Source organism: Vipera ursinii, assembly GCF_947247035.1.
Source record: "Vipera ursinii genome assembly, chromosome: W".
Taxonomy (NCBI): Eukaryota; Metazoa; Chordata; class Lepidosauria; order Squamata; family Viperidae; genus Vipera; species Vipera ursinii.
Genome location: NC_139522.1, coordinates 27,627,676 through 27,643,789, shown reverse-complemented (window position 1 = coordinate 27,643,789; position 16,114 = coordinate 27,627,676). Strand labels below are relative to the sequence as shown.

The 16,114-nt window shown below is 41.5% G+C and overlaps 2 protein-coding genes across 2 annotated transcripts in view; one reads left to right on the top strand and one right to left on the bottom strand.

Annotated features, from left to right (window-relative positions):
• The window catches only part of LOC310648308 (cullin-1-like), a gene marked incomplete at its 5' end in the record, with an annotated part of 390,312 nt that overhangs the window by 12,640 nt on the left and 361,558 nt on the right, over nt 1-16,114 (bottom strand). Inside the window, one exon of the mRNA XM_083376075.1 lies at nt 11,132-11,237. Within this exon, the coding sequence (XP_083232201.1) occupies nt 11,132-11,237 (106 nt within the window). The remainder of the gene's footprint in view (nt 1-11,131; nt 11,238-16,114) is intronic.
• The window catches only part of LOC310648221 (uncharacterized protein), a gene marked incomplete at its 5' end in the record, with an annotated part of 797,336 nt that overhangs the window by 540,863 nt on the left and 240,359 nt on the right, over nt 1-16,114 (top strand). The window lies entirely within an intron of this gene.

Sequence of the window (16,114 nt, the reverse complement as noted above, 5' to 3'; positions counted from 1 at the left end):
GTCAAGGAGAGAAGCAACCTAGAACTAAGGAGAAACTTCCTGACAGTTAGAACAATTAACCAGTGGAACAACCTGCCTCCAGAGGTGGTAAATGCTCCAACACTGGAGGTTTTTAAGAAGAGACTGGACAGCCATTTGCCTGAAATGGTATAAGGTTTCCTGCCTGAGCAGGGGGTTGGACTAGATGACCTCCAAGGTCCCTTCCAACTTTATTATTATTATTATTATTATTATTATTATTATTATTATTATTATTATTATTATTATTATTATTATTATTATTTCAAATTGTCAAAATGTGAATTTCACTAAACCCGATTAGTGTCAATGCTGCAAACATTGACATGTTTTTGCACTGACAATATAAGAGACAGCCTGTTATGTTAATTGCTTCATTTGGGAGGGAGGAATCACCTGGAAGTTGTGATAAGATTGCAAAAGTCCATGTACAGAATGGGAAGTGAAATCTCATATGTAAAACTAATTGGATAATATGATTTATAACGTGTAGATAAGGGCGGGAATTGTGTGTGTGTTATGATGGGTTTGAGGGGAGGAGATTTCAGATTCTGGCATCCCTGCAAGAGTGCTGATGTTTCTTTTCATTACTAAGACTTTTTAGATAAATAATATGCCTGAAATTTGTTTGATTTGTCTCATTCATCGTAACCATGACATGCCAAAGAGCTGTTGAGAATTTAAAAAGTCTTATTTGCTGCTGAACTGGTTCTAAAGCACCCCTGCCCAGGGGAGCCCTTTGTAATTCAAGCTGACGCCAGCAACATGGCAGTCAGAGCTGTATTACTGCAAAAGAATAAAAGTGGGGTCCTGCAACCGTGTGCCTACACTTCTAAGAAATTCACTGAAAGCAAGAGGAGATGGGCAGTCTGGGAGAAGGAGGTCTTCACAATTGGGTGGGGACTATTAAACTGGCAACACTATCTAGAAGGGAACAAGGTGCCTTTTGAAATATGGACAGATGAGAAAAATCTAGAGGCACTGAAAAGTCCCTGCAAATTGTCCCCAAAGCAAGTGCGGTGGGCACAGTACTTTAACCGTTTCAACTTCACTCTAAAGTACATACCTGGAGGAAAAGACTTCCTAGCTGATGCGTTATCGAGATTACCCCAGTACAAAAGCGAACGCGAAGAGGTTAACGAGGCAATCATCCCCAGTTCACAAACTGCTGCTAAACTCACGCATTGCAGGGCCCCTAACCCTGATGACCCCGGAGCAAAGAAAATAAAACAAGAGCTCCTCACCGATCAATGGTTCAAAGAAAATCAAACCTCCCTAACACGCAGGGATGGTTTGTGTTGAGGAATTTGTTGTGCAGAGGTCTCCTTGTGCTACCAAAGAGTTGCACAGACAAGGAAGGGTACTGAGAGCAGTAAGAGTCACACAAGAGTACACTGAGTTGTAAAAGCAAAAAGTATTTTACTTTTGAGGTGGTGTAAGAACAAAAATGCACAGTCAAAAATAAACAGTCCAGGTCATAAACAATAGCAACGGTCCAAGAAGCAATCCAAAATACAAAGTCTTCTTACCGGTCCAGAGGTCAATACACAGTTCAGGTTTACAACAGTAGCAAACCAACAGCAGAGCAAAAACAGTAATAGTAGAGAGCAGTAAATTCAGAGAGAGAGAGAAACTACGTTCCTAGCTTCCTCTTATGGCCATGAGAACCCTTACACACCCATTGGCCAATTAACTTCTTAAAGTCATAGCATTATGGTAAATATATTTTCAACCCAACATTGTAGGCTAGCACCATATGCCTAACATTCTCCCCTTTGGGTAGAATAATATATAAATCTTACAATCTTATGCACATTTTTTCACAATTAGCATTGTGTTTCACAGCACTTTGTACCTTCGTAAAATGGTCTGCAATATTTACATCAGATGAACAATACTCTAGCTGTATTAATTTATCCTTGATACATTGTCTGACATTTAAATAACGAAGATCAGTATGTTTAGATCTTGTTCTTACTGCAGCATTATTAGCCATCTTTATCACAGCTTGATTGTCCTCATATACAATGAATGGATCATTTACATTTAAACCCATATCTAACAATAATTGTTTGTACACTAGCAGTTCTGTACATAACACTGATAGACATGCAAATTCAGCCTCCATTGTAGATAAGCTTATGTGCTTTTGTCTAATGGACTTCCATCCAATCAAAGAATCACCCAACATTATAGCCAACCCTGAGGTAGATTTACGAGTGCTTGTATCAAAGGAAAAACTCGCATCTGCATATGCAGTGAGGATTAACTCACGATTTGGCTCTAGATATGTTTATGTTTATGTTTATGTTTTATTTAATTTGTATACCGCCCTTCTCCCTAGGGACTCAGGGCGGTTCACAGGGCATATAAATAACAATACAATACAATACAAAAGTTAAAACAAAGATTAAATCAGTGCCCAGTTAAAAAACAGTACTACAATTCTAAAACAACAATTTAAAACCCAACTCCCCCATCAGGCCAGACCGGCTAATTCAAAAAAATGGGTCTTCAGGCCACGACGGAAAGTTCGGAGGTCTGATGCCATCCGGAGCTCCACCGGCAGTTGGTTCCACAAAGCCGGGGCACCCAGAGAAGGCTCTCCCCCTGGGGGCCGCCAGTCGGCATTCCCTGACCGGAGGCACCCTGAGGAGGCCCTCTCTGTGGGAACGCACAGGGCGGAGGGGAGTTGAAGCCGGCAGCAGGTGGTCCCCGAGGTAACCCGGACCCATGCCATGTAGGGACTTAAAGATCATAACTAAGACCTTGAACCTCACCCGGAAGACAACTGGTAACCAATGCAGCTCGCGGAGCAAAGGTGTAACATGGGAGTACCGGGAAACTCCCAAGACAACTCTCGCGGCCGCATTCTGTACCAGTTGGAGCCTCCGAGTGGTCTTCAAGGGAAGCCCCATGTAGAGAGCATTACAGTAGTCAAGGCGAGAGGTCACGAGCGCATGAGTGAATATAACGAGTAGTGAATAGTCTGCTTCAAATACCTTAATACCCGTTTAGCTGATTGCCAGTGTCTAACAGTAGGATTATTGTTGTACCTAGCCAATTGGTTTACACAGTAAGAAATATCAGGTCTAGTCCAATTACTAAGATACATAAGGCTTCCTATCAAAGATTGGTACATAGCCTTATCAAATACAGGACTCTGAACATTAGTGTCCTTAAAATCCATAGCCATCGGAGTTTTAGCTGGTTTACACATTTCCATATTGTATCTCTTTAATAACTGAGATATTTTACTGGCTTGCGACACCTTAAAACCCCTATTCGTTTTCACAATATCTAATCCCAAATAGTGGCTTATTTCCCCAAGATTTCTAATTGTGAATTTATTTATCATCTGTGAATAATAAGAGAAAAGATAATGCTCCGTTGTGTTCTCTTCTAAACAAACAAGGATCAGCATTACTGGCTACAAAACCTATTGCACTTAACTCATTAACTAAACATGTATTCCACTCATAGCCTGATTGTTTCAATCCATAGAGGCTTTTCTTTAATTCCCTACAATCATGGTCTCTATCATTGATCAATCCTGGTGGTATTCTTAAATAAATAGTATGTTGCAATGGAGCATGTAAATATGCAGTTTCAACATCTACATGGTTAACCATATATTGGTTTTTAGCCACCCATACTAAAGCTGCTCTTAAAGTAGTTGCCCTCAGACTGGGTGCAAACATCTCGTCATAATCCTCAGTAGTTTGGGCAAAACCTTGTGCAACCAAACGTGCCTTATGGGTTACGGTCCCATCTACACCTTTCTTTAACTTATATATCCATTTACAACCTATAGCTTGCTCACCAGGTGGCAGTTTTGCTTTCTCATAGACCTTAAGATCCTGCAAAGACTTCAACTCCCTGTTCATTGCAGCTTTCCATGATGCCTGTTCCTTTTCAGGATACATCCTGATCTCATCATAGTTAGAAGGTACTGAACTAACTTGACATATACTAGCTTCATAGCGATCAGGTGGACGTCTGATACGCGTTGAACGCCAAGGAATTACAGGGTTTTGAATTTCTGTCTCCTTTCCTTCCTCTAATTCATTTTTTATCTCCCCTATCTCCTCTTCATCTTTTATATTTACAGGAGATGTATTATCATTACTAGTTACGTTATCAGAGGAGTCCTCAAACACTAGAGGATCAGTATTAACAGTTCCTTGCTCTAACCTATCCCAACCAACGTGCTCAAGGAATTTGGCACTTGCACTATTATATACATTAGTTGTGCCTTGTTCCCAGAAACGATAGGATCTATGGTTAGCTTCGTAACCTACGAAATATAATTGCCTAGCCCTATGTTGGCCTTTACTCCTGAGTTGTGCAGGAATGTGGACCCAAGCTGGGGTGCCAAACGTGTGCAGGTAATCAAGGTTTGGTCTTCTACCATGCCATATTGTGTATGGTATTTTACCAGTAGAAGTATTAACAACTATATTCAGAACATGGTTTGCACATTTTGCTGCTTCCCCCCACAGTCTATCTGTTAAGCCTGAATCTCTTAACATGGTTCTCATCATGGCTTGTAACGTTTGCCCACGTCTCTCAACAAATGCATTATGTTGAGGCCTATAAGGAGCTGAACGTTTATGCTCAATGCCAGCAGATTCTAACATATCAACAAAGCGCTTGTTTGTAAATTCAGTACCATTATCAGTAATTATGCACTGAACCTTTCTCTTTGTTTTTCTCTCCACGAATTTCAGCCAGTTTGCAAATTGTTGGAAAGTGTCTGCCTTTGACTTAAGCAGATAACAAAATCCATATCGAGAGTAATGGTCCAATATACTTAAAACATAACATGACCCTCCTAAACTTGGTTTCATGGGTCCAATTAAATCAGCAAACACAACTTCCAAAGGAACAGTTGTTTTGAAACGGTTTAACCTGTTTGCAGGAGTTGCCTTACTCTTTTCCTGATTACAGGCATTGCAATTCAAATACTTACTACATAGCTTCAGTTTAATTCCTTCTACTAACTCAACTGTTTTACGTAGTGAGTTAAAGTTTACATGCCCTAACCGCGTATGCAATAAATGTATACACTCGTCATGTGGCTTCTTGTTCTCACATATTGAGTTAGCTTTTACTGTACTAACCTGGTTACTTGTGAGAACGAATAAACCATTTTTCAAATTAGCAGTTACACAGATTCCATTCCTCTCAATAGTGCATTGCTCCCCTCTGAATGTTACCACAAACCCAACGTTAACCAATTCCCTTACAGATAACAGGTTGAATCTTAGTTTAGGTATATATAACATAGGTAACTGTTCATCAATGCATGGACAATAGGAATTACCTTCACCAGAGGCCTTCATCTTCCAACCATTTGCTAGTGAAACATATTGGTTGCTGTTTTTCATATTAATAAACCTCTCTTCCACTTTAGTAATGTGAAGCCCCACTATCAACAACCCACAATTCATTATTTCTGGATGTTGGTTGACCAGAAACAGCCAAACCAATGCCCTTTTTAGCCTTCCCACTGCTATTAACATTCTGGTTTTTACCCTTTCTACAGGATTTGGCTATATGCCCTCTAGCCCCACAAGAATAACATTTCTTGACATTGTAAGCAGTGGTGAATGGCTGCTCCTCTTGTGGCTGTGTCTCTCTCAGCTGGTCTCTGTCACGCCTCCTTCTGGACTCTTCCAGCAGTCTCCCAGTAATGTTAGTCAATGTCAGTTCCTCTCTGGTCAGGACTTCCAAAGAAGAAACATATCCATCATAACTCTCATCCAAAGATGACAGAATAATGTAGACCTGATGCAACTCTGAAAAAATCAGCTCCTTTTCATGAAGCTCTTGAAAAGTCACCTTCATGTAGTTTAAATGGGTCAGCATATCTCCATCCTTCTGCAGACGAGCCCTAAACAGCTTACGTGTAAGGTGTATATGTGCACCCACACTGTCTTGAACATAAAGCCTTCGCAAAACGCCCCAACACCTAGCAGCAGACACCTCACCACGAATATGGACAAGCTGCTCGTCATTCAGTGTTAGTCCAATAATGCAAAGAGCTTCCTCATTGTTTCGTTTAAAGTCGTCTATCTTCTTTGCATCCTCTTCGTTATTTGCATCCCAAGCAGTAGTATCAGGTGGGTTATTTACAACAGTCCATAGTCCTTCCTTGTGCAAAAGCAAGCAGCATTTTGTTGACCAGGAAACATAGTTTGTCCCATCCAACCGGGTTATCCAGGAGATGCCTGACAACAGTTCTTGTGCCATTTTACACCAAATAGCTAACACAAACTCAGCTAGGAATACTGTGTGAACTCACTCTCAGTGCAGGCCTGGGCCCATAACCAGTGTTGAGGAATTTGTTGTGCAGAGGTCTCCTTGTGCTACCAAAGAGTTGCACAGACAAGGAAGGGTACTGAGAGCAGTAAGAGTCACACAAGAGTACACTGAGTTGTAAAAGCAAAAAGTATTTTACTTTTGAGGTGGTGTAAGAACAAAAATGCACAGTCAAAAATAAACAGTCCAGGTCATAAACAATAGCAACGGTCCAAGAAGCAATCCAAAATACAAAGTCTTCTTACCGGTCCAGAGGTCAATACACAGTTCAGGTTTACAACAGTAGCAAACCAACAGCAGAGCAAAAAAAGTAATAGTAGAGAGCAGTGAATTCAGAGAGAGAGAGAAGCTACATTCCTAGCTTCCTCTTATGGCCATGAGAACACTTACACACCCATTGGCCAATTAACTTCTTAAAGTCATAGCATTATGGTAAATATATTTTCAACCCAACATTGTAGGCTAGCACCATATGCCTAACAGTTTGGCTTACAAGGGGGGAAAATTGTATCTACCTGAAACCCTCCGTCTTAATGCTCTCTGACACAGCCATGATGTAAAACAGGCAGACACTTCGGATATTTAAAAACTCTACATCTCATCCGCCGGCAATTTGGGTGGCCGGGGCTAAAATGGGATGTGGAAAACTATGTCAGGAGTTGTGCTGTATGGGCCACCATGAAAAGAATTCCAGGGAAAACCCCTGGGTTACTGTAGCCGGTGGCAGACCCTTCTCAACCATGGGAAGAAATAGCTATGGACATTATAGTAGACCTACCTGAAAGTAGAAAAAATACTGTCATCTGGACTGTGATAGACCTGTTCTCGAAGCAGGCTCATTTCATCACTTGCAAAGGACTCCCATCGGCCCAACGACTCACTAAATTGTTCCTGAAACATATCTACCGGCTGCATGGCACCCCATAGCGAATAATTTCAGACAGGGGGGGTGCAGTTCACAGCGAAGTTTTGGAGGAGTTTTCTTAAATTAATTGGATCATCTCAAGGCCTAAATGGAATCCAGAAGATGGTAGAGGACAGGAAGGCCTGGAGCAGGGGTATCAAACTCAATTTCATTGAGGGCCGCATCAGCATTGCGGTTGCCCTCAGGGGGCTGAGTGGATGTAGCCTGGGTGGGCGTGGCCTACTGGGTGGGCGTGGCTAAAGTGCGTATGGCCTACTGGGTGGGCATGGCCAGCTCTACATCATTCGCATCAAGGGTGCCTATGGGGGCCTGGGCAGGAGTGGGACAGATCTGAGGTTCTCTGGCAGGAGGAGGGTCTCTGGGCCAGGGCCAAGGCAGTGGGGGCCGTTCCCTCACTGTTTCCAGGATGGCTTCGCGGGCCACATGAAACCACTTCACGGGCCGGATCTGGCCCCCGGGCCTTGTGTTTGACATGTCTGGCCTGGAGGAACGTTGTCCATGGGGTCACAATGGGTTGGACATGACTTCGCAACTAACAACAACAACAAGGCCTATCATCTGCTTTCCATCCAGCTACCAATGGGGCTGCGAAATCCGCTAACAAGATGGCAGAGCAATATCTCAGATGTTGCGTTTCATACCAACAAACAAACTGGACAGACCTCCTTCCTTTCGCAGAGGTGGCTTGCAATAATTCTATTCACAGCAGCACTGGCTACACACCTTTCAGAGTAGCCACAGGAAAAGAGTTCAGCCCAATGCCTGACTACCCTCAGGTGCCCTCCACTTCCCAGACACTTGATCAATGGGTTTGGGGGTGGGAAGAAGTTTAGAGAAACACAAAACCTGCTTTGAAAAAGACTTCTGAGACTTATAAAAAGCAGGCAGATAAAAAGAGAGCCCCTCAAAGAACATTCCAAGTTGGGGAAAAGATTTATCTGTCAACCAAATATTTACGCCTCAAATTACCCAGAAAGAAATTAGGACCAAAATTCTTGGGGACTTTCCCCATTATAAGGATCATCAACCCAGTCACAGTAGAAATGAAACTCCCTAGGCTTTTAGGGAGAATTCATCCTGTCTTTCACTGCAGCTTGTTGAAACCTTTTCAAGAATCCACTTTAAGATCTTCCCCTAAGAAGGCACCCGGGCCCCTCGTAGTGGTGGGTCAAACCCACTATGAAGTAAAGCGTATTCTTGATTCTAGAATTTTTAAAGGGAAATTGCAGTACCTAGTACAATGGAAAGGATAGTTGCTATCAGAAGCCACTTGGGTGAAATCTAGTGATGTAAAAGCTGACAGACTCATCAAAAAGTTTTATAAGAAACACCCTAACAAATCGAGAGATAGTCCCTAACATGGGCTTTAAATCATGCTTCAGGGTCTGTCCTTTTTGTAAAGGGGGCCGATGTCAATGCTGCTAACATTGGATGTTCTTGCTTGACAACATAGGGAGATGTAGCATTTTTCTTTAAATTGTATGTTACTTTTAGAGTTAGAAATAGTGGACGCTGGGGGGGGGGAGTAGGGAGAATGTATCTCAAGACTGTTTGTAATAAGAGAAGATAAGAATTGGCGGGTTGAATAAGGGAGGGAAAGTTTGCATTTTAAACTAATTGGAGAATGTGATTTATAACTTTTAAGGGAGGGAATTGTGCTTGATACAATGTGTTCAGGGGAGAATTCAGATCTTGGCTTCCAGTATGTACATGCCGAAGCTATGCTACTATATTGAAAGATTCTTTAAGGTAAGCAATGCCTTGAAGTTCTTTGAAGTACTGCATTTGTTGGAATCATGACATTTTATTTATATGGTGCCTGCTTGTATGTGGCTTTTAATTAGGGTGTTGATGACCAGCTATTAAGCTGTTAATTGTTTCCTTGTGCCACCATGTGCACACATTCCGTAGAGAGAGAGGTTCTGTGAGGATGGGCTCCAGTAGCAGTCTGAAAGCTTCAGAAAATAAACCTTTGATCCTGAGATTGGATCTTGCAACATTATCCTGGGACACACATAAAGCAAATATTTCATTCGCACCTGGCTTTTCCCCCAAGCACTTGGATAGGGTGAGGTGGGTGAGAGGATTTTATGAGGGACTGTATATGTTGTTTTAATATTGGTGGTTTTTTAATTGCTGATTGGCTGCTACCCAGAGTTTGATATATGATGTTTTATATATATATGTTTGATATATAAATGTTTTAAATAAAGTCCCATGAATCCGTGATACAGTCTTCTAGGGTTGAGTCTGAGCCTTTTCCTCTCTGTCCTGATCTTAATAGCCTCTAAGCACCAAGAGAGAAATCTGACAGCTTCTTTTGGCCAGTCAGGAGTCCTGATATTCAACTGATTATCATTATACCTGACACCACACCAGCAATGACCCCATCCAGTGGCCTCATTAAATAACAGCAGGAAGAATGTCAAACCCTACACAGGATCCCTATAAAGGAGTCTCAGGCTTAATGTCACCCTTACCAGCATCAACTGGAAATTATCTCAGAGAAAAGAAGAGAATCACTGCATTATAGTGTCTCCTACCCCAAATCCCTGTAAAAAGGTTCAGAAGGATATCCATGATCAATTGCCACCAAGAGACCAAGCAGGAGAAGAATTACACCATCAGTTTCCTGGTCCTACCAAAGTTTGTCCACAAGCATGATAAATTCCATCTCTGCACTGTATCCAGGCTTCAAAACTGACTAAATTTTTTTCCTTTCCTCCAGGATGATCTGAAGCTGTAACACCTTCTCTATAACCTTTCCACAAAACAGAAGATTGGAGACCAGTTGAAAATTATCTAGCAATGGTTTCTTAAGGAAGAAAGCACCATCGCCACCTTCAAAACAGATGGGACAACGCCCTCACTCAAGGATGAATTATCAGTTGGACCCAGCCACGTCATTTCCTGGGCAGTTTTAGCCAACTAGGAGAGACACAACTCTAACGGGTGGACAAATGACAGCCCCCCCCAAAAAAACCTGTCCACTTCCTCAAGACTCATGGACTCAAGCTCCCCTAAGACAGCATGTTAAAACCCCACTAGTTTACTTGGTTGGATCTGCCCAGATGGAGTGCAAGTCAGAAAGGAACTGGACAACTTTATCCATAGAATGCTGAAAATACTATCAGCACAGCCCTCCAGATGTACAGGCAGTCCTCACTTAACAGTGGTAATTGGGACTGGAATTTCCATCACTAAGTGACATGGTTGTAAAGTGTGACAACATGTGACCATGATGCTTAAAGATGGAAATTCTGATGGAAATTCTAGTACTTCTGGTTGCTATCATTAAGTGAATCTGGCAATGTCGTTGAAACACTGACTTTGCTTGTAGGAAGTCAGCAAAGAAGGTCACAACTGATCATGTGACTGTGGGGACACTGCGACTGTCACAAGTATGAGGACTGGTCATATGTATCACTCATTCAGCATCGTAAGTTGGAACAGTTGCTGAACAAGTGGTTTTTAAACAAGGACCGCCTGTACTTTCTTGACCAGTTCACTTGAAACGTATCAGGCAGCATAGATGGGAAAAACTGGGGGAATCTCAAGAACTAGCCTAAGTAGACCATGCCATACCAATAATCTAAATATTGTATACATATTCAGCTTATTTTCATGAAGAAAGTTGGCATTAAATTATTTCCAAAATAATAATCCTGTGGATAGAGCATAATTAGAAACCTCAGCCATTTAGTACAGCACTGGGAAATGGGGATTTCAACCTGTAAGAATCTATACCACACTGCCAGCAATAAAAACTCACAACAGCATTTACTACTGTGGAAAAGTTTCTACTTAATAGCACGATTACATAAAGCACCAGCCACAGAGAAATCCATGAAAGTTCCTGAGCACCTGGATGAGTAGCTTCCTATCTTCCTCAATATTCTTGTGTGTTGTTTCCTGTTCTTGCTTCTGCTCAGTCTTCATTGGCACATTTATATTCACTCGCAATTTTTTGCTGCCAAAAAAATATTAGGCAAATAATTAGCTTTACAAGACACAAATGAAGAACTACAGAAACTGAAAAAACACTGTGAAACATGTTGTGAAAGGCAACATAATTAATGTAAAGAAGGCAGGAAGGCAGTGCTGTACTGGGTAATCCATAGGTATGTCTTTTCTCATCTCCCAAAAGGCTTAAAGTTAATAGTTGCAAACAGGGCATTTTAAAATTGGGCTGTGATCTATCCCTTGTCTAAACTCCCACTCTTTCCTAAGCATCTGGTGAAAAACACAAGCTAACCATACTAGTCTTTAGAGCTTTAAAGATAGCCTAGCATTTCAACTCCAGTTTTCTTAAATTTAGTTGGTGCTTATATTCAGTCTGTGCTGACTCCCTCATGGTCAGATTCATTCAATCAATTTCAACTAAAGCAAATATTTCCAACAAGCCTAATGTACTGGTAGCAATCCTCGTGGTTACTGGTAAATCAAAACACTATTTTTAATGCCAATTACATACAGTCATGGCCGAAATTGTTGGCACCCCAGAAATTTTTCCAGAAAATCAAGTATTTCTCACAGAAAAGTATTGCAGGAACACATGTTTTGCTATACACAGGTTTATTCCCTTTGTGTGTATTGGAACACAACAAAAAAGGGAGGGGAAAAAAGCAAATTGGACATAATGTCAAACAAAACTCCAAAAATGGGCCGGACAAAATTATTGGCACCCTTAACTTAATATTTGGTTGCACACCCTTTCGAAAAAATAACTGAAATCAGTCGCTTCCTATAACCATCAATAAGCTTCTTACACCTCTCACCCAGAATTTTGGACCACTCTTCCTTTGCAAACTGCTCCAGGTCTCTCTTATTGGAAGGGCGCCTTTTCCCAACAGCAATTTTAAGATCTCTCCACAGGTGTTCAATGGGATTCAGATCTGGACTCATTGCTGGCCACTTCAGAACTCTCCAGCGCTTTCTTGCCATCCATTTCTGGGTGCTTTTTGACATATGTTTGGGGTCATTGGCCTGCTGGAAGACCCAAGATCTCGGATGCAAACCCAGCTTTCTGACACTGGGCTCTACAGTGCGACCCAAAATCCTTTGGTAATCCTCAGATTTCATGATGCCTTGCACACATTCAAGGCACCCAGTGCCAGAGGTAGCAAAACAACCCCAAAACATCATTGAACCTCCACCATATTTCACTGTAGGTACTGTGTTCTTTTCTTTGTAGGTCTCATTTCGTTTTCGGTAAACAGTAAAATGATGTGCTTTACCAAAAAGCTCTATCTTGGTCTCATCTGTCCACAAGACATTTTCCCAGAAGGATTTTGGCTTACTCAAGTACATTTTGGCAAACTGTAATCTTGCTTTTTTATGTCTCTGTGTCAGCAGTGGGGTCCTCCTGGGTCTCCTGCCATAGCGTTTCATGTCATTTAAATGTTGACGGATAGTTCGCACCGACACTGATGCTCCCTGAGCCTGCAGGACAGCTTGCATTTCTTTGGAACTTGTTTGGGGCTGCTTATCCACCATCCGGACTATCCTGCGTTGCAACCTTTCATCAATTTTTCTCTTCTGTCCACGACCAGGGAGATTCGCTACAGTGCCATGGGTTGCAAACTTCTTGATAATGTTGTGTACTGTGGACAAAGGCAAAGCTAGATCTCTGGAGATGGACTTGTAACCTTGAAATTGTTGATATTTGTCCACAATTTTGGTTCTCAAGTCCTCAGACAGTTCTCTTCTCCTCTTTCTGTTGTCCATGCTTACTGTAGTGTGGCACACACAGACACACAATGGAAAGACTAAGTGAACTTATCTCCTTTTTATCTGCTTTCAGGTGTGATTTTTATATTGCCTACACCTGTTACTTGCCCCAGGTGAGTTTAAAGGAGCATCACATGCTTGATACGATCTTGTTTACCCACAATTTTGAAAGGGTGCCAATAATTTTGTCCGGCCCATTTTTGGAGTTTTGTTTGACATTATGTCCAATTTGCTTTTTTTCTCCCTTTTTTTGTTGTGTTCCAATACACACAAAGGGAATAAACCTGTGTATAGCAAAACATGTGTTCCTGCAATACTTTTCTGTGAGAAATACTTGATTTTCTGGAAAAATTTCTGGGGTGCCAACAATTTCGGCCATGACTGTACATGAATAATCATAACTACTGAAATAATCTAAAAATACTGCATTTAGATGTTATTTCCAAAAAGTAGTATTTATACATATTATGTCATCTAAATTTATTTTTAAAAAGGGTTTTATTCCATTCACGTATGTTAGGTAGGTGCTATTGAGTTGGCCTTGACTCTAGAGCCTATCTCCAGACCCTCAATTAAAAGGGATCTTCTTTCTTGGTGTCCAAACTATCACAGCTATATATTACCACTATGTAGCATCTTAGGGCTGGAAGGGACCTTAGAGGTCTTCTAGTCCAACCCCCTGCTGAAGGCAGGAGTCCTTATACCATCCTGGATAAATGGTTGTCCAATCTTCTCTTGAAAACCTCCAGTGATAGAGCACCCAGAACTCAGGGAAGCAAGCTGTCCCATTGTTTTATTGCTCTCATTGTGAGGAAATTTCTCCACAGTACCAGGTAGGTTCTTTTAATGAGCTTCCACACATTGCTTTCTTATCCTACCCTCAGGAGCTTTAGTAAATAAGTCGACTACCACCTCTCTGTGGCAGCCCCTCAAGTACTGAAAGACAGCTATCATGTCACCCCTAATCCTTCTCTTTGTTAGGCTAGACCAGGGGTAGGCAATCTAAAACACTCAAAGAGCCACTTGGACCCACTTCCCACCGAAAAGAAAACAGTGGGAGCCGCAAAACCCTTTTGACATTTAAAATGAAGATAACACTGCATATATTGTTTTTCACCTTTACAGGTGAAACTCAAAAAATTAGAATATCATGCAAAAGTTCATTTATTTCAGTAATGCAACTTAAAAGGGGAAACTAATATATGAGATAGATTCATTACATGCAAAGCAAGATAGTTCAAGCCGTGATTTGTCATAATTGTGATGATTATGGCGTACAGTTCATGAAAACCCCAAATCCACAATCTCAGAAAATTAGAATATTACATGCAATCAATAAAACAAGGAGTGTACATAGAACAATATCGGACCTCTGAAAAGTATAAGCATGCATATGTACTCAGTACTTGGTTTGGGCCCCTTTTGCAGCAATTACTGCCTCAATACGGCGTGGCATGAAAGCTATCAGCCTGTGGTACTGCTGAGGTGTTATGGAAGACCAGGATGCTTCAATAGCGGCCTTCAGCTCTTCTGCATTGTTCGGTCTCATGTCTCTCATCTTTCTCTTGGCAATGCCCCATAGATTCTCTATGGGGTTCAGGTCAGGCGAGTTTGCTGGCCAATCAAGCACAGTAATCCCACAGTCATTGAACCAGGTTTTGGTGCTTTTGGCAGTGTGGGCAGGTGCCAAGTCCTGCTGGAAAATGAAGTCAACATCCCCATAAAGCTCGTCTGCGGAAGGAAGCATGAAGTGCTCCAAAATCTCCTGGTAGACGGCTGTGTTGACCCTGGACTTAATGAAGCACAGTGGACCAACACCAGCAGATGACATGGCTCCCCAAATCAACACAGACTGTGGAAACTTCACACTGGACTTCAAGCATCTTGCAGTGTGTGCCTCTCCATTCTTCCTCCAGACTCTGGGTCCTTGGTTTCCAAATGAGATGCAAAAGTTGCTCTCATCAGAAAAGAGGACTTTGGACCACTGAGCAACAGACCAGGTCTGTTTTTCTTTAGCCCAGGTAAGACGCTTCTGACGTTGTTTGTTGTTCAGGAGCGGCTTGACAAGAGGAATACGACATTTGAAGCCCATGTCCAGGATCCGTCTGTGTGTGGTGGCTCTTGATGCACTGACTCCAGCCTCAGTCCACTACTTGTGAAAGTCCCCAACACTTTTGAATGGCCTTTTCCTGACAATCCTCTCCAGGCTGCGGTCATCCCTGCTGCTTGTGCACCTTTTTCTTCCACACTTTTCCCTTCCACATAACTTTCTATTAATGTGCTTTGATACAGCACTTTGGGAACATCCAACTTCTTTTGCCATTACCTTTTGAGGCTTTCCCTCCTTATGGAGGGTGTCAATGATGGTTTTCTGCACAACTGTCAGGTCAGCAGTCTTCCCCATGATTGTGATTCCTACTGAACAAGACTGAGAGACCATTTAAAGGCTCAGGAACCCTTTGCAGGCGTTATGGCTTAATTAGCTGATTAGAGTGGGACACTTTGAGCCTAGAATATTGCACCTTTTCACAATATTCTAATTTACTGAGATTGTGGATTTGGGTTTTTCATGAGCTGTAAGCCATAATCATCACAATTATGACAAATCACGGCTTGAACTATCTTGCTTTGCATGTAATGAGTCTATCTCATATATTAGTTTCCCCTTTTAAGTTGCATTACTGAAATAAATGAACTTTTGCATGATATTCTAATTTTTCGAGTTTCACCTGTAAGCTATGTATAAAAAACTATAGTGTGCTGCATTTATGAAATCAATGAACTGCTACAAAGAAAACAAATTTTTATTCTGCATGCAACAAAAGCATTTTGAACTCCAAAAAAAAAAAGATGCTGGGTCGAAGGTTACTTTCAAATAAAATACTCAAATGTCTATTTGAGTCCTCCTCGTATTTGTGAAATAAAAAGCTGGTGCAAACTGTAAAAACTACAAACAGAAAAATAGAAAAGAAAAAAATTGCAGGGGAAAAAAAAGAAAAGGACAGGAGAAAGAGGGGAAAAACCCTTTCTCCTTCATCCCAACAGGTAAAAACAATTTTAGTAGCTTATCTACCATCTTTAAATACAGCATAATCATCCCCATACCTCACCTCTTAA